General features: G+C 41.2%; 1 protein-coding gene across 1 annotated transcript in view; it reads right to left on the bottom strand.

Annotated features, from left to right (window-relative positions):
* Window positions 1-7397: 7397 nt before the first annotated feature.
* The window catches only part of LOC145358860 (solute carrier family 71 member 1-like), a 70220-nt gene continuing 58083 nt past the window's right edge, over window positions 7398-19534 (bottom strand). Inside the window, exon 12 of the mRNA XM_080213204.1 lies at window positions 7398-18633. Within this exon, the coding sequence (XP_080069330.1) occupies window positions 18421-18633 (213 nt within the window). The 3' untranslated portion in view covers window positions 7398-18420. The remainder of the gene's footprint in view (window positions 18634-19534) is intronic.

The raw sequence follows: 19534 nt of genomic DNA, 5'->3' as shown, positions 1-19534 counted from the left end.
ATGGCCAATCCACCTAACCTGCACCTTGCAAGACTCCCATCTTCCATCCTATATAAACTGAAGCTCATTCAAAACTCTGCTGCCCACATCCTAACTCTAGGTAAGTCCCATTTACCCATCATTCCTGTTCTCTCTGATCTACATTGGCTCCAGCTGAGCAACATCTCATGTTTAAACTTTTCACATGGTTTTATCTTTGTAAGTCCCTGCGTGAGATAGCTGGGCTCCTCCAATTCCGGCCTTTTGGGCACCAGGATTTCCATTTCTCCACCATTTGCCATGATCTGAAAGTTTGGAATTATCTCCCTGAATCTCTCTGCCACTTCATCTCTCTTCTCCCTTAAGACACTTCTTAAATCCAACTTCACTGTCTAAGTTTTTGGTTATCTGCCCTAATAACCCCATGTGGCTCAAGGGTCAAATTTGATTCGATAATCACTCCTGTAAAGTGTCTCGGGAAACTATATTGAGGTAATAAGCAACTCCAGAAGGTGGTCAAGTTATATAACTGGGGAAATACAACTAGAGCCAAGACTAAGAGTCAGTCTATGTGTGCGCATGAAGGCAGATATTAATGTGGGTACCATTTTGATAAGAGAGGGGATTAAGGGTTATGGGGAGAGGGCGGGAATGTGGAACTGAGCCACGACAGATCAGCCATGATCTTATTGAATGGCGGGGCAGGCTCGAAGGGCTAGATGGCCTACTCCTGCTCCTATTTCTTATGTTCTTATGTTATCATCCAGGTGATTAGACAACCTGGTAGGTGAGTTTCCTTCCGGGTGTCAGGGAGGGAAGCAACGAAACAGGTGGGCCAACTTCTGGACAGAAAAGGGAATTGGGCCGAAGTTATAATTCATGACAGAACAAATACAGGAAAGAAAAATAGGTTGGAATTTTTTAACAACAATTGCATTTTTCCCTGAATCCCTACAGTGCAGAAGGAGGCCATTTGGCTCATTGCGTCTGCACTGACCACAATCCCACCCAGGCCCTATTCCTGTAACCCCACATATTTTTAAGCCTGCTAATCCCCCTGACACTGAGGGGCAAATTAGCATGGCCAATCCACCTAACTGTCACATCTTTGAACTGTGGGGAAGAAACCAGAGTAACCAAAGGAAACCCATGCAGACACAGGGAGAATGCACAAACTCCACACAGACTTGAGGCTGGGATTGAACCCAGGTGCCTGGTGCTGAGAGGTAGCAGAGCAAACCACTGTATCACTGTGCCATCTGGCACTTGTAATGCAATAAATTGTCCCAAAGTGCAGCACAAGAATGTTATTTTAAAATGTTAACTCCAAGTCAAATAAGGAAACATTCAGGTTCAAAATGACCTAAAGTTTGGGCAAAAGAGATAGATTTTAAGAATTGTCTCAAAGTGGCAAGTCCAGTTGAGAGGTTTAAAAGGTTTCCATTCGTAGAATAAACTAGAACCAGAGGGCACAACTTCAGGCTAAAGGGATGATCCTTTAAAACAGAGATGAGGAGGAATTTCTTCAGCCAGAGAGTAGTGAATCTGTGGAACTCTGCCACAGAAGGCTGTGGAGGCCAGGTCATTGAGTGTCTTTAAGACAGAGATAGATAGGTTATTGTTCAATAAGAGGATCAGGGGTTATGGGGAAAAGGCAGGAGAATGGGTATGAGAAAAATATCAGCCATGATTGAATGGTGGACCAGACTTAATGGACCGACCGGCCTAATTCTGCTCCTATATCTTATGGTTTTTTTGATGAGGAGGCAATTCCAGAGATTAAGGCCCAGACAGCTTCTAAACATTATTTAATGGGATGGAGACATCACTGACAAGGCCTGTATTTGCTGTCCGATCACTTGAGGGCAGTTAAGAGTCAGCCACTTGACCATGGATCCATGTAGTCCAGACCAAATAAGGATGACAGATTTCCTTTAGTGTACTAGTTTAATAACAATGATAGCTTCATTCTCACTATTACTGAGACCAGCTTTCAATTCCCCATTTTATTAATTGTAATTGAATTCCACCAGCTGCTGCAGTGAGATTTGAACCCACGTCCCCAGAGCATTACCCTAGGGTGACATTACCGTTAAACTACCATACTCCAAAGGGAGCTAATGGCAGATCTCAGGAGGTTATAGAGAAACAGAGGATAAGGTCAAGGAAATATGATAAGGAGGTTAAGAATTTTAAAGTTGGGTTGTAAGAGAGAGTTTAAGGAGTTCAGTCCCTGAATAACGGAAGCTCTTGTATTTATAAAATACTTCTCATCTTTCAGACATCCCAAAGAGCTGGACAGAAACAACGAAGTATTCTTTTTTTGTGAACCAACTTTCCATACCAACAATTCCAAATATGACTTCCTTGGTCCTAAACCTAGGAACCCTCCGCCACGTTTGACAGGACCCTCAACTGTATCCATTCTGTTTCCTATATTTCTGCTCTCACTCCTTCCCCTCCCTCCCACCTCAACTGTAGAATAGTTACAGCATAGGAGGCCATTCACCCCAATTTAATGTGCTGGCCCTGTAAGGGAGCAATTCACCTAGTTCTGCACCCCATAGCACTGCACATTCATTCTTTCCAGATAATAGTGCAATTCCTTCTCGAATGTCACGATTGAACTTGCCTCCACCACACTCTCAGGCAGTGTGTTCCAATTCCTCACCACTGGCTATGTAAAAATGTTTCCATTGTTTCTTTGCCAATTATCTCAAACCCTTGCCCTCTGGTTTTTGATCCTTCTGCCAGTAAGAACATTTCTTCCCATCTATTCAGTCCAGAAACCTTATGATTTTGACCACCTCTAGCAAATCTTTTCTCAATCTCTTCTCCAATCTATCCACGTAACTAAAGTGTAATATTACAACATGGCAACAAACTGTGCACAGCAAGCCCCCACAAACAGCAATGAGATAAATTACAGATAATCCATTCCTCTGCAATAGGCTGTGCCTGCCGGGACTAGGCCCTGAATTTAGGAATTCCTTCCCTAAACCCCTCTGCCTTTTTCTCCTCCCTTGAGAAGCTCCTTAAAGCCCCTATCCTTGATCAAGCTTTTGTTTACTAGTCCTAATGTGTCCTTTGGTGGGTCTGTGTGAAGTTTTGATCTAAAACACTTCTGTAAAACACTTTGAAATGTTTTATAATGTTAAAGACTATATATAAATACAAACCATTGCTGTTGTAAGGAGTTGAGTAGCTTTTACATCCTTAAAGAACAGTTTTCTCTACTTCAAAATGGTAAGAACAGAAGAAGCCGTGAGAACATTAAGGCAGGATACCGATTTTAAAAAGTTACACAAGACAGTTATTTAGTTAAAGGGATTGCGAATGAGAAAACGATTACCTGGTACAGAGGTGAGGGGAAAAATTGATTAATTGTGGACAGGCAGGTCAGAGATTGGTACTTAATAAAATAAGAATTTCTTTCTCTACAGCAGGTTAAAACTTGCCCTTAACTTCACCCCTTTGCTTCTCAATTTCACATTAAATAAAAGAATTTGGGGAAACTTTGAAGGTCTCAACAACAGCTGCTTAACACAGGGACCCCTTAGTTGATAATGATTAATTTCTCGAGGTTTAACCTCTGTGCAGAAGTTCCAAAAGTGTTTTAAAAATGAGGCACAAACATTAAGCACAACATCCTGCTACGTGCTAATAGCACACAGATGAGATATTTATGGAAATCCAATATTTTCATTTTCCTCCCTGCAGGTCACAGGACCATTGTTTGTGGTCACTTGGTGTTGGCAGATTTGAAGAGAATCAAAAAAGTTCTCACAATGATCATTGCCCTCTGAAATGGCCTAGCAATTCTCTGAATTGTATTGAAGGGTTGAAGAATAAAATCAGACAGACCACCTGGAAACAGCAGTGATACATCCTTTCGAGCCAAACCTACAAAGTCCTTCCTATGAACATCTGTGGACTACAGCCAAAATTGAGAACTGTCAAGCTATTCCTTGGTAAGCCCACGTGAGTTGAAGTTCATTTCAAGAGCTTGTTGACTTGCTTAGGAGCAATGTACAAAGGATGCATTTCTATGGCACCTTTCACCTCAAAATCCCACAAAAAAAACACTACTGCTAATCAAATCGTTTTAGTTGTGTAGTGACTTTTATAAATTAGGAAAGAAAGCAGCCAACTTACATGCAGCAAACACCCATAATATAACAACCAGAGCATGCTTTTGTGCTGGATGAGATGGTGTAGTAGTAGTATTGTCACTGGCTTAGCAATCCTGAAACCCAGCCTAATACTCTAGGTACCTCAGTTCAAATCCCACCGTGGCAAATTTGAATTCAATAAAAAAAATCTGCAAGTAATGACCATTAAACCATTCATTCGCACGATGTGGATGCTGGCAAGGCCAGGATTTATTGGCCATCCCTAATGGCCCTCACATCACCTTCAGACAGACAATGGAGTGACCTGATGGGTCATTTCAAATGGTAGTTAAAAGTTAAACACATTAGACACCTAGAGTCATAAGCCAGACCAATCAAGGACAGCAAATTTCCTTCAATAAAGGCCATTAATGAACCAAGATGAGTTTGTAAACCACAATTCAATAGATTCATGGTCACAATTATTATTCCTAGCTTTTTATTCTAGATTTAGTTAGTTGAATTTAAAGTCTGCAGCTGGTGTGGAAGAAATTGAATTCATGGCTCCAGCTCATTATCTCTGATTACTGGTTTAGCAACATAGCCAATATGCCGCCACTCCTTAGCCGAACCTGCAATGTTGCATTTGCAGAGCTACTCCCTCTTGAATCAACTTCCCCACTGCCTGACGCAGCAGTTTGGGTGGATAATGAAAGATCCCAGGGTACTTCTCAAAGATTGGGGACTTCCTTGACTAACACCACCAAAATTAACTGGACATTTATTGCCAGGAGGTAGTGGGGTTTTCCAGTGTGAAAATTGGTCCTGAGGTTTACCTACGCAAGTCACTAACAAAGCATTTTCCATGAAGAACTTGAGGTTTCAGATAAAGCCGTCTTTATTTATGTGTTGACTTCAAACTGGGCCATAGACTGACTCACTCAGCCAAATGTTTTATTAAACTTGAAAGAAAAATTAGATTAAATTATCAATATCCCTTTATCACCAACATTATTGCTGGGGCAAAAGCTTTTGCAGATACATATTACAGATATACTGTCCAGATGTAATTTGAAAGCTGTTTGCACGGGAGATCATCTTTGACGTCAAGGTACAGGTATTGTGGATTTTAAAATACTATAATTCTTCCATAACCCTTCCCGAGACCAGTACCGTCTCTTTATATTACAGTATCAATGCAGAAATGGTGGACGTACAGCCCTAAAGAAAAATACACTTACATTTTAGCCTTACATAAAACATCAAAAGATAATTTACAGTGGATCATTTTAAATGGAATAACAATATTATGTAGGCAGCCATTAGCATGATCCTATAAACAGCAAAATCACTGACTGATATACCGAGAGCACACTGCTTTTTTTCAAATAGCGTAATGGCAATCCACCTGAACAGGGCTTCCATTTACCGTCGTTTTTCAGTTACCTTATGATTTGGGGTCACCAAAAGCACTTTACAATGAAGTACTTCTGAAGCATCGTCACCATTGTAATCTGCAAGTCAATTTAACTGAGTTTTTTTGAAGGGGTAACCAAGAAGGTAGATGAAGGCAGTGCAGTTGATGTTGCCTACATGGACTTTAGCAAGGCCTTTGACAAGGTACCGCATGGTAGGTTGTTGCACAAAGTTAAATCTTATGGGATCCAGGGTGAGGTATCTAAATGGATAAAAAATTGGCTTCTGCGAGAGTGGTTGTAGAGAGTTGTTTTCAAACTAGAGGCCTGTGACCAGTGGTATGGATCAGTGCTGGGCCCACTGTTATTTGTCATTTATATTAATGATGTGGATGAGAATATATAGGAGGAATATAGGTTAGTAAGTTTGCAGATGACACCAAGATTGATGGCATAGTGGACAGTGAGGAAAATTATCACCAATTGCAACAGGATCTTGATCAATTGGGCCAGTGGACTGACAAATGGAGCTTAATTTAGACATATGCGAGGTGATGCATTTTGGGAGATTGAACCAGGGCAGGACTTACTCAGTTAATGGTCGGGCATTGGGGAGAGTTACGGAACAAAGAGATCTGGGGTACATGTTCATAGCTCCTTGAAAGTGGAGTCACAGGTGGAAAGAGTGGTGAAGGCGGCATTCGGCATGCTTGGTTTCATCGGTCAGAACATTGAATACAGGAGTTGGGACGTCTTGTTAAAGTTGTACAAGACATTGTTAAGGCCACACTTGGAATACCGTGTGCAATTCTGGTCACCCTATTATAGAAAATATATTACTAAACTAGAAAGAGTGCAGAAAAGATTTACTAGGATGCTACCAAGACTTGACGGATTGAGTTATAAGGAGAGGCTGAATAGACTGGGACTTTTTCTCTGGAGCATAGGAGGTTGAGGGGTGACCTTATAGAGATATATAAAATAATGAGGGGCATAGGCAAGGTAGGTAGTCAATATCTTTTCCCAAAGGTAGGAAAGTCTAAAATTAGAGGGCACAGGTGTAAGGGGAGAGATACAAAAGTGTCCAGAGGGATAATTTTTTCACACAGAGGGTGGTGAGTGTCTGGAACAAGCTGCCAGAGATAACAGGAAAGGCAGGTACAATTTTCTTTTAAAAAGCATTTGGATAGCTACATGGGTACGTTGGGTATTGAGGGATATGGGCTAAATGTGGGCAATTGGGATTAGCTTAGGGGTTTAAAAAAAAGGGGCAGCATGGACAAGTTGGGCCGAAGGGCCTGTTTCCATGCTGTAACCCTCTGACTCTTAATTTGTTCAAAGCCAGCTCCTAACAATAACAATGTGATAATGACCAAAATGTTCTGTTTCAGTGGTGTTGGCTGAGGGGTGAATCCTTTTGCTTCCACCTTTGGGAGCACCACCGAGAGTTTGGCACTCAATCATGTTGTACAAGAGTGTCAGCATATAGATCAAAAGACTCCAAGTTTCATCCCTTATCTTTGAGTTACTTAATCTTCTTGAATGAGTTATCCAATTAGGACCACTCTCCTCACTATGTTGCCGTAGCCCAGCACTTTTTCCTTTTCAAGTATTTGTCTCATTGATTTTTGAAGATTGCCACTGAATTGATTTCACCCACCTTTCAGACAGCATGTCCCAGTTAGCACTGCACATAAAAAAAATCTCATCTCCCTCTTCTCTTTATGGCACTTGGTTCAGATTCCGGCACGTGGAAAAATCCTCCCTGCATCTAAGCTCATTGCTCCAACCCCTTTGTAATTTTGAAAACCTCTATTCAGTCACTTCTCAGCCTTTGCTTGTCTAGAGAATAGGAGATGGTGTAAATAAAAAAAAGTCACAACCAATTACATTCGGTTTCATGTACATTTTTAATAAATACTTTTCTTTGACAATTCCTATTTACAATTTGTACAGTTTGATAGGCACATTTGAAGGAGGCAACAAGCTTTAACCAAAACCTCCAAAAGACAAATTGAAATGTTACACCTTGCAATTTTTGCAGGAGCTGCACTGAATCCAGTGTCTGAGAATTTAGACAGGCAGATATTTCTAGCTATGTTTTTGAGCAGGGCATTTTTTAAACATATGGCAAGGTATGTTGCAGAAACATCTGCTAACAAACCTGGAGACGTTCCGTTACTTCAAAATACCGATGGCTGTCTGTTCAACACTTAAGTGGGTAAAGAAAGAACTTACATTTCTATAGCACCTTTCACAATCTCAAGGACATCCTAAAAGCATTTTACAGCCAATGAAATACTTTTTTTTTGGAATTGTAGTCAATTGCAATATAGGAAATGCAGCAGCCAATTTACACACAAGCCGCCAAAAACCAGCAGAGATAAGTGACCAGATAATTTGTTGTAAGTGTTGGTTGAGGGGCACCTATTGGCCAGGACACCAGGGAATGTTTACATCTACCAAGGGAAAATGGGATCTAGGTTTAATATGTCAGCCGAGTGATGGCACCTCTGATAGTGCAGCACTTGCTTGCACTGGTAATGGAGCGTCCACCTGGATGTTTTTGCTCAAGTCCCTGGAATGGGACTCCAATCTTGTGTCTCAGACACAAGGCGGCTAATGCAGACCCATAGTTGATAGGTGTTCACCAGGCGTACAGGGTTATGTTGCAAATCTCAATGTAAATCTGCAGCAGATTTCCAAATACAATATTGTTTGTGTGCATTTTTTTTAAACAAGTGAGGAGGATTTGGAAAGTGAATAGAATGATTTCTCAATTCAGTGTCCACTAAGCCCTTTGCTTTGGTTTGAAGGTATAGGCTGAAGTTTTTTTAAATGAACATTGCTCAACAGATACTGCAAATCAATAGACAACAGCATAATATTTGAATGTGGGAAAGGAAAGCCAGCGCACTTGGATAAGGAGTTAAAAATCTGACAGGACTTGAGCAGACATGGGCCTGGTGTGGTTTGAATTTTGCAGCATGCATCAACTCTCCAGATTCAGGCAACTGAACAAATAGAAAAGAACTGAACAGAAAATGATTTGGGACATTTATCTTCAGTATCTATGTTGACTCGGCAAACTGCAGATCAGTGTGTGCATTCACATCATTTCTCACCCATTAACTGATTGGCAACTTTTTGGAAAATAAGATCAAAAACTCCAAACTACTTACACTTTTCAGCCTTGTGCAGAGTATGATTTAGAAACCCAACCATGGGATTGCACCATTTCAACCGGCAAGTCAAAACAGTTAAGCTCAAGTTTTCTATTTTTCCCTCTCCAGTGTCTCTCTCTCTTTCCAGGGACACAGATTTACACATAGGGAGCACCCTCTGCAACTTCCACACCATCCCACTCTTCCTCTCAGTCATCATTCTTCCTAGACAGTGTAAAACTTCACATGGGGTATACCGTCGTGCTTGAGGTTTGCTCTTAGCAGAGAGCACTCCCAGCAGTGATCGCACACATTGTGCGATGCCTTCTCAATGGAGGCTGGTAGAGGGAGAATTGGGCAAGGCAAATTCAGAGCTCGTTCTAATTCAGAGCACATGAACATGTGACATAACACAAGGAAAGCTGGAGAGCTGAACACACACACACACTGCATTGCTCCTAGGGTCAGGGAGATGTAAATAGTGATCGAGTGCTCTGGGGAGCACCAAGAACATCATGTCAACCACCTCACAGTAATTTTTTTTTAAAAAGGCAATATAAAAGGTGACATTTTTCTTACCCCTTTCAAGGGGGCAAGTGAAACTTTTACTAGACAGCGCATGGAATCAAGTCAGGCTCAGTCCATCACTGTAAATCAACAGATATTCTGCTTGTTCAGCTAGCCACAAGAAGGTGGGCAAAATGAGCAATGTTGTTGGAGGTGAGGCCAGGAGAAGAACGTACAAAAAACTGATAGCAACTATACCTCAAAATTTAAAAACAAAAAATCAGATTTGCAGCTTTGTGGCTGGCAGGAGGGCCATGATGTCAACAGGATACACCAAGAATGCAGAGCCATGCAGAACACCCTGAATGATATGCAGTAGGCAAGCAGAAGGACTGATGTGGCCTTCAAGCAGACATTCCATACTAAAATATTAAGTGGTATGTACTCTGGTCTATTACAGCAGCACCTACCATCCATCAACAAAAAGCACAGAATCACAGCTGTGTCTGGGCACTGCATGACACACGCCACTTGAGTGAGGGGGAAACAGGAGACGTAGCCAGCTATTGTACTTACTGGATTTATGAAATCTAATGAATGCAATTTCCATTGCTATTAAACTCATCCCCGCTTCCCACTGATTGCCTGCCTTTCTGAAATCCCTCCATCCAACTGCTCAATCCTGACAGAAAGTAATTGTGTGCACAGGGATGGCCTGGAGCTGGATTCTAGAAACACGACCCATTCTGTTACTCAAACTGGCACCAGCCAGTAAAATTGTTATTTATCCCTCCTTCTCTGACAAACAAAACAGTCTACAGTCTTCATAATCCCTTTGAAATCAAAACCTGATTGGGATCACAACTTGCCAAGAAATGCAATAGATCTACACTTCTGTTTTTCAAATGCCAGCCAAATGAGCATGCAACTCAAAAACAGAACATAAACACTACTACATTCCCAAGACGGAATGGTGGACTAACTATCTTTAACATTCTAATTTACCCTACAGCCTGTGATTTAGAACACCTGAACAGCCATGACAAACAGCCCAATGGAGCAGATTATAAAACCCAAGTCACACCCCAAATACATGCTTTTGTTCACTGAACCTAGTACAATTAAAAGACAGCTGAATGCATTGTCATCCTTCACCAGCATGCAAACTTATATCTGGGGGGAGCCTTGAATTAAGATTAAACTCTCACATTTCTTAGTCACATTTGGAGCTATTCACTGTCGGTGCCCCTCGCTAAGATTTATTCAAATTAATCAATCTGTAATAATACCACTAGCCTGGATTTTCTGGGACTCTGCTTCATCAAGTGCAAGCGCAGCAGAGTGGAATCCCCAGGCAAAAGCCAGAGGTTCTGATCAAAATTTCAGAGGAGTATTTGCATGGCCAGGCTGGCCTACTCGAGGCAAAGCTAATCTGTCCTTCCAATACCGAGCAGAGTTCTGTGGAGACCAAAATCTTTTGGAACACTTCTGGTTCTCATTTGGGCCGCTCCAATGGAAGGTGATGATCTACTGCTCCAGAATCTACAATCTGACTCCAGTAATGCCACAATGCCTGTGGAATGCATTGGAACTGATACACCTGCTTGCACAGGGATCTGCTGAAGCCCCTGAAAGGGCCGGAGAGAAGAATTTTCTAGGGATACCCTTCTAACACTCGCACCTGGGGGAATTTCATGGTACAACTGAAAGATGCTCGAATAATGCACCATTCCCTGCATGTAACTACTACTTAGTCCCTCCCCAACCTCAGGCCCATTTTATTTGATAATGAAATTGGTTGTACCCAATTGTAAGATTTCCTATTCTTAAACTGACTGCCGATAACCTACCAACTTAAATTAAATAATACACATGACACCAGTCCACTGCAAACGATTACACCAATATCGGGTACAATACATCAGGTGAACTATGTGTGCTCAGCATTTAAAAGCATTTTATTTATTCTTAACCACTGTTTGGGAGTTGTATGAGAGAATTGTGCAAAGTGGCTCAGTACACTGCTGATCTTTGGCTGCACTGCAGCTGGTCAAACCATGCACTGCATCCCACAACTGCAAATATGCAATAATTGTTCAGCAGTGAAACTACAGTGGGTTTGATCAGCCTGGGGTTGCAGGATACTCAAGACCTATGCTGAATTAGTCTAGATCAGCCAACCAGATTCATTGATCTGAGCACTTTAGCTGGTTAAGAACAGCAGTGCTATCTCTGCACAGTCAATCGTAGTTTATGGTAATGTGGGTTTAGGGAAAGGTCTGTCCCTGTACAGGGTGTGCACACACTCTATAAATTGGATAAACAAAACCTGCGTCTATGTGGATTGCTCAGAGGTCTTGTTCAGAGACTCTTTAGCACATTAAATCCATCAGACACTCAGCACCTCAAAACTGAAGGGAGATCAGCTGTTCCATTATATTTATTAACTAAATGTGTCTGCAAAAATTAAGGCATTTTATCTTGATCTGTCTGACGCAGGGCATTCAGTAATCAGGTGCTGGAACCACTGAGGTTGTTTTTAAAAGGAAGAAAGACTCATAACTGACTTACAGCTTTGGATAAATGATGTGATCAAAGTTGCAATTTTCTGGAGCTAATGACTAACTCAGTTAGTTGATACCCTGGAAGGCTTTATCATTATTCATCTGGACAAAAAAAGTCAGTTTGCGATGACATGGCATTGACAGATCATGGATTCACACGATCCTGAAATATTAATTTATGAACTTTAAGAGGAGGCTTAAGAGGCTTGTAGATAACTACAGGAGGGAGAAAGGAATGGAAGGTTATGCTCATTTTGTTGAGAGATAGGGAGTCACCTTCTGACAGAACAAATTTGAGGGTTAAATGTTTCACTCCTGTTCCTTGTGTAGATTAGCTCAGGTCAGCTGTTCCAAACAGCCAATCTCTGTCCCAAAAGTTCAACGCAATCAACCACACGAGGTCAAGGCCACAGCGAGTTGGAGGGAAGGAGAGAGAGATTCGGATAATTTTTTGATTCAAGTCTTGCGTCATTACCTCAGGAACATCTCGCTGACAATCAGTGCAGGTTGGCACAATGAAGCTTTAGTGCTGTTTATTGTTGAGTGAGGACAGAGGGAGGTCAGAACTACTGCTCACGAGTGGTGCTTCATAGTCTCAGTCTACCCGCACTAACCCTGATGACAGAAGTGTCTACTACGACAATGGCTAGGTCTCATGGTTACAGGCAGTATTGTGGCAGGTGAGAAGCACCTTGACTGATGGGCTTTACAACTGCAGTGAGATAAGTGGAACACATGACAGGGCAATAGAAAAACTAGAACAAGATGCATTTACGTAGCACCTTTAATGACCTCAGGACATCACAAAGCACTTTCCTGCCAATTAAATACTCACGCAGCATAATCAGCATTGTAATGTAGGAAACGTGGTAGCCAAATCTGCACAGTGCAAATCCTGACAAACAGCAACATAATAATTGCATAAAAACTCTTATTTGTAAAATAAAAGAGAGATGCTGGTTGAGACATAATTATTGGCCAGGACACACTTTACCAGAATAGTGCCATAAGCCTTGTTACTTAGATTTGGGAGCACAAGCATAGTTTAATATTCCATCCTGAAAATTGACATCTCTGACAGTGGAGCACTCTCTCAGTGCTGCAGTGGGGTGTCACCCACTGTTTTGCACACTAAAAGATATTAAGCCATGGCAGGGTAATAATTCATTTTTTCAAGGCACTAGATTCTCCCAACAAGAAAATGTCACTAGTCTAAAACTGACACTGAGAATGCACAAGCAACAAATACTCTTGTAACTTGTAAATTAGCAGAGCTTTAAATATGGGACAAATTTTTCCTGCTATAAAATGCAGAATTAAACAACCATTTGACTTACTAATAATGCTGAAATATTTTCAGATAGGATAAAAGTCTCTGGGAGAACTGTCCTTGGATGGCTATGGGTATTAGGCAATACTAAAAAAATCTGCTATGGAATCAAGATCTCAGTAGTTTGTGAGAAATCATCTTCAAGCAAAAATAGAAAAAACCCTTATTGCTCGAATTATAAAAAGGACAACATTGGCTGAGCTAGAGTGAGAACATCCTCCCTCAGCCAATCACTAAGCACCATTCAAATGTGATGGATGGTCCACGTTTGTACCCTATGTTGTCCCAATTGGCGAGAGGACTTTTCATTTTTAGGGGCAAAGAGAATGGAAATGAAAATCACTCAACATTTCTTTTAAAGCATTGACTTGGGCATAAATATACTTCTTAAATTGGCTACATGGTGTGTTCAGCTGTACAATCTTCTTCCTATCTGGGATGGTTTTGGAGACGGCTGTGTACAAGGACGCCACTACTCTTAACCAGAATGGGGATGATGGAGTCATTCTTCCCATAATCATGCTTGGAGACCGTTCCAATGTTAAATGACTGCAATTCATTTTGCACACGATTTTGCAACTCTCCTCTACCCAGTGCTTTGCGGGAAAAATAATCTTCGTTTTATCCAGAGCAAGTTGTACTTTTGATTGTTTATTTTATTTCCTTTGATCTGTAATGACGCCTTTAAAATTGACTTGTTTGGCTGTACACATAAGATTACTAATTGTAAGTTCCTCCTTCACTCCAACTCATTAGGCTAACACAGAGGTGTCAACAGACACTGCGAGAGATAGGGGGCATTTGCATCAAGATTTTTCAAGCTCCACTTCTACATTTGAGGAAGAAATGGCTTTCATTACTCCTTCTCTAATCAAGGTAAATTCTAACCAACACCAACACCTCAAAACCCAAGCTAGACCATACCCCAGTCTCCATACTGAATGCACAACCCTTTGTTTCACCACAAATGAGTATTAAGTCACTCTTTCAGCTACAAACTAACAGCAACAGCATTTCATTGCCTACATTTCAGAGCTGGACTATATTTAAAGATGACTTCGACAAAGTCCGGAGATCTATACATGAAGCTTCTTCCTGTAGTCACACTGATACCTCAGCCAATTGACAAATCACCATGCATGAGTCTAGAGACAGTAATTGTCATTAAACTCTGACCGTGTGGGATATCACAGCACAGTAAGATAATGTCCTGGTCTAACATACCGGCAGGGCCTGTGCATAGCAATGAGTAGAAAAGAAGAACGGCTGATGTTCAGATCACCTATAGACTTTATGCTCCTAACATCTGACCTGGCTGCGATTAGTCGTCTTGCTGCAGACGAAGGACTGGCCCTGCAACTTCCAAGCTGCATGGCTATCTCTACCAATGCTAACGTGGCCTGACCACACTGCCATTAATTTGTCATAACCATCTTGCAAGCTTCCATTGATGTGAAAATAAGGAAGACCAGCTCCTATTCCCCCATACTCACTGGAAATTTAACCTACCTGCCCATTGTGCAAGGTCATTGGACAGCCTAGAGAGGCCATTGGCAGCCTTTCGTATTTTGCTGCAAGCATTACTCCATCCCTGACAAAAGTCCAACTACAATGCTAATTCCACAATAGGCCTAATCCAGAAAACACTAAAGGCAAGTTGACTAGTGCCATTGCCACAAAAAACCTAGAATGGCAATGCATATATATATATATTTCTATTTAAATTATAAACCTTTACAATACATGTTACACAAACTATCCTACAGAATTTGAGTGTACTTTATTACAAGTACAATTATCCTTTGAGGCCTATACCAACCTCCCAATGCTCATATTGGAGCATCAATAATTCTAATTATCCAATCAGATTGTACTCGTCATATGGATAATCAAAAGTCATAATTTGTCTAAGTTGCAATTTTTTTGTTGAATATATCTTAATCAGAGTGCATTGTAACACAAAGTAGGCAAATGAATTAGTTTGGACTTTAAGTGCTGCATCACCAGCTTTTCTCTTTCTCTCTAGCCTACCCAGTCCCAAACATGCTTCTGCTTACAAATATTCAGCAGAGTATCCTTCTGTCTAAGATGATTCTTTGTAAGGAACAGCTGCATGTATTAAAAGAAACAACTTCCACTTGCTGACCCAAACATTGCAATGAGAGTTAAGGCATCGCCGTGGTCAGGTCACTTGGCTGATGCACATCACAGTCTACAAGACTTCATCCAAAAACAAATCCATGGCAAAGATTACATTACATTATATGGTAGTTGCTTGGGATGTGAGAGAATGGGAACGCTATATGATTTGTAGGTGATTTTAGCTGAAAGGAGGACCCACCCCAAACCATGCTGGGAAGGAATGCGTTGTGACTGTGGCAAATTGCTATCTTTCAACAGACACGCTACAAGATGTAATATACCACAGCAACAGAGGGAGCGTCACTGATTGTAGAAATTCAATGTGAGAAATAAAAAGAGGAATGAACACACTGTGGAAAATCAAGCATCTTCCTTTCCTCCTGTGGACTGACTGCCCTTCAACAAGGAAAGAAATGGTGGCCACTAGCTTTACAAAAAGGCATCATGGTAATTCCTGTCTCTTTCTCTCTCTCTCTCCCCTCAATATTAAAATTATTTCACCACAATACAGGCAGCAAAGTTCAACTAAATTTAAAGCTGGAATAAAACAGGGCACAATATAGGAAAACAAAATAATGGCACATCAATAAAGGATCAGATGTTATCAGTAGTGGTTCAACCCTTGCGCTAGCTTGCAAACAAGAGTAGGGGGCTCTGGAATTGGTGATACATTTTTCCTTCATCAGAATCAGAGTTTGCTATTATGTTGTTAGAATATAGGTAGAGGCACATGAACAGTTGGGATAGAGTACTTGGAGAGCTGGGAAACAAGGATTCTGAAAGTACAGAATACATAGTACATTTCCAAAGATGAAGTGGTGGTAATTACTCAATTATTCCAAACTCATTCCACCCCTGAAAATATCCTACACCCAAATTCCATTACAAAGCAAGAACTGCACAAATGCAAACTGCTGCCTTGGCAATTTTGGATTGTTAGCAATCTGGTTTACAAAGACTTTGCCCCCACAGTCTAGACAATAATGTGTCAGATTCTAACCTGTACAAACATCCAAATTAAGAAAAATAACTTTGAAGTCAAGATCAGAAAGTTAATTTGTTGCTTTTCTCCCTCCTAAGGCTCTGAGGGAATATCTTTTACAGGTGCAGCACACCCTATATATAATAGCTCATCAAAATGACATTGCCCTTATGTGAATGCTGACAGCGAGTCTGCAGATTTCAATTTGGGGGACAAAGTGGAGGCAAGTACCGACCTCATTCAGACAGCACAGCACACTTTCCAGTAACAGTGACTACCTGGTGTTCAGGACTGTCCACTCTGAATGATTTCCCCTCTGCCCAAGGGTGCCGAGGTGAACTTTAACATGATTTTAACATAACCTACTAACCTAACAAAGATTGCAAATGGAATTTGGGATCTGTCTGGCAGAGTTTGGAAGTACCCTTAACCAAATTTTAGGTGAAAATAAAGATGAAATCAGCCAATTGGTTTACAATGAAGCCTCCATTAACCAGTTTTCCTTGGGGCTAAATACAATCCAGGGATAAAAATCCCAACTATTATCATGATAGCTTAAATTGATTGTTGGAACGAAAACGGGAGGCAGTGCAGAGTTCATCAGCTACAAACCATCCTCTAAAGCCTAGCTGCTAATTGCAGGAGCAACATTAGGCAGCTAATGCTTCAGAATGTTTCAAACTAAGTGTCACAGTTGTGAAGTGCTGTGAACTTCAGAGTTGGATAAAACTGCACCAGAATATCGAGCTTGTTTGAGACAGGTGCCAGTATAATAAGCAACTCCAGAATTCCATTAGGGTTTGACTTAGTGCAATGTTAAACTCAGCAAAAGACTTCGTTTTTGCATCACAGGTTGGTTAGGATATATAACTGAGACCAATGTGTCCTGCATCAAATGGGAAAAATGTAACTGGAGAGAAGACAATTGGATATGTTTCAGCTATTCAGTCCTTGGACTGGCAGACAGCTTCCATGTCTAAGGAACATGATGTGATAAAAGGGTGACAATGTTTATGACCTAGAAGACAACTTGCCCTTTGCTTGTGATTTAATTAATGAACTGAACATATGCAGACTATGATTGGCCTGGGAATTAATGCTCATTGAGTCCTTTTCCTGCTTTTTAACCCCCAAAAAACAAAGGGACTGTGTACAGATAGGGTTCTCCTCACTTCTATAAAACAAAAGAATGCTGCTCAAATAAAAGAATTGGTCTTGTAGAGTTTTCTCTGTGGAGCAGGAAGCACCTTCAGCAGTCTGTTTGCAATAAAGTAGTCACTGCACAGGGGAAGCCCCCATGCCCCATCAGCAACAGGTACGGAATCATCAAGTGTGGATTTCAACTGCACAAAGAACCCTTAAAAAAAGCCAAGGGTTTGTTAGCATGGGAGGTGCAGGGAGAGGAAAACTCAGAGGTTGCCATGATCACTTTAGGACATGGCTGGAAGATCAGAGACTGAGACATACATGCCAATTTGCTACTTCTGAAAATAATTAGTTGCTTAACCAGGACACCAGACAGACAGGTTCCAGCATGTACAACTACCTCAAACCATTGCCCCACCCACTATGACTGAAGCTGCTTTAGGATTGCAAGAAACCTGTAGTGGATTGCCATCAGATCCAAGACTTGCAAGTCTGGCTGAGCTAGCTACAAGCTGAATTTAAAACAACCAGGACTTTCATAAAGACAGCCTGCGAGAAGTGATTTTTAATATATTTTTGTTGAAGTGGATCATCCTTTCCTGTGATCTCAGCAAATCCTGGCAGTGTTATATTTCACTTGCAATCATCCATGTGGCACTCATGTCTCCAGGAAATATTAGCAACAGTGCAATTTAAAAAAAACACAGGTCAAAGTAGCAGAAAAAAAAATGATCAACTGATTGTAATGGACTTCTGGTGTCTTGTGCAAGGCAGCAAAACAGGGAGGAGTGACATCCTGCAATTAAGGAACTCTGGATTTTGCCAACTATTTAAGCTACCCAAGAGTATCCAGGCTTCAGTAAACCAATCAGGAGCAGAACCAGAAAGTGGCATGAAAGGAATTGTTTTTAAACACATTAAAATTTTTAAAAAAGACGAGACAAACCTTTCAACTTCCAAAAATCCAGAAAGAAAAATACTAATGTTAGTATTCCCGAAATGAAAACCTTGGCTTTGCAGCCATGCCTCTGATGTCTAACTCCACTTCCAGCTACCCAAGAGTGGGCAGCTCTTGACCATCATACACAACTGTCTTGTAATAGAGGCTCCTTGCCATCGGGGCTCACGCTCTGGGGACTGTGCGGGTGGCCCTGTGACCCATTATTGTGTTTCTTCCAGCTGCCAGAGCGCAGGGGGAGGCCACTGTGCTCGGGGATGAATAAGGCGACCAGCAGAGACAGCAAGACCGAGCACGCACCAAAAAGAAAAGGAGGTCCTGGGATTATAGTACTCTGAGGAGAATAAGGTAGAAAAAAATACACAGAATTACTTAAGTTATAATCATGCAAGATTGTTAAAAAATGATTTAACTCAAAGGGACAGCTTATTTTTCAAATTCATTCTAGGAAGGATTTCATGCAAGGGAGTTTGTCGATATTTTCATTTTTCTAATGTTCACGACTGTAAAATCTATTAATGAGAAGGGATATCAGCAAGGTGGCATGCATGAACATCACGTTCCAAAATGCTTCAGGCTTGAAAAACTGTTTTGAACTGTGACAGTTTGTGCATGGAAACAGGGCAGCAATTTTGTATGTTGTCTGCACAGTTACAAAGTGAATAAACTTGATCACTTTTTAGTGGCATTAGTTGAGGGAGGAACAGAAGTCAAAACAGGAGAATTCTTTGCCTTAAGGTGCCTGCCCCAAGCACTGGAATTCCCTCCCTAAGCTTCCACACTTTTTTTTCCCCCTTGAAGGTGCTCCTTAAAACCTCTCTCGGACCAGGTTTTTGGCCACAATGTTGCAATACCTCCTCGCGGTTTGACGTCAATTCTGTTTCATTACACACGCCTGCAAATTGTGTTGGGATGTTTTATTACATTAAAGGCAGTATATAAATGCAACTGTTGTTGTTGTTGCGATTCCTCCAAGCACCGTGATGTAGTGGCAATGCCACTGGACTAGTAATCCAGAGGCCCAGACTAGTGCTCTGGAGACACAAGATCAATTCCCACCATGGCGGCTGGTGGAAATGAAATTCAATTAACTAATAAATCTGGAACCAAAAAGCTAGTCTCAGTGATGGTAAACCATAAAACTACTGTCAATTGTCATTAAAAAAAGCACCATGCTCATGAGTGGCCTTTCGGGATGGGAATCTGCCATTGTTACCCAGTCTGCCCAATAAGGT

The sequence above is a fragment of the Carcharhinus amblyrhynchos genome, chromosome 26, assembly GCF_965287045.1.
Source record: "Carcharhinus amblyrhynchos chromosome 26, sCarAmb.v2.hapA, whole genome shotgun sequence".
In the NCBI taxonomy this organism is placed as follows: domain Eukaryota; kingdom Metazoa; phylum Chordata; class Chondrichthyes; order Carcharhiniformes; family Carcharhinidae; genus Carcharhinus; species Carcharhinus amblyrhynchos.
Note: the sequence above shows the minus strand (reverse complement) of the source record. Positions and strands in the feature narration are given on the sequence as shown.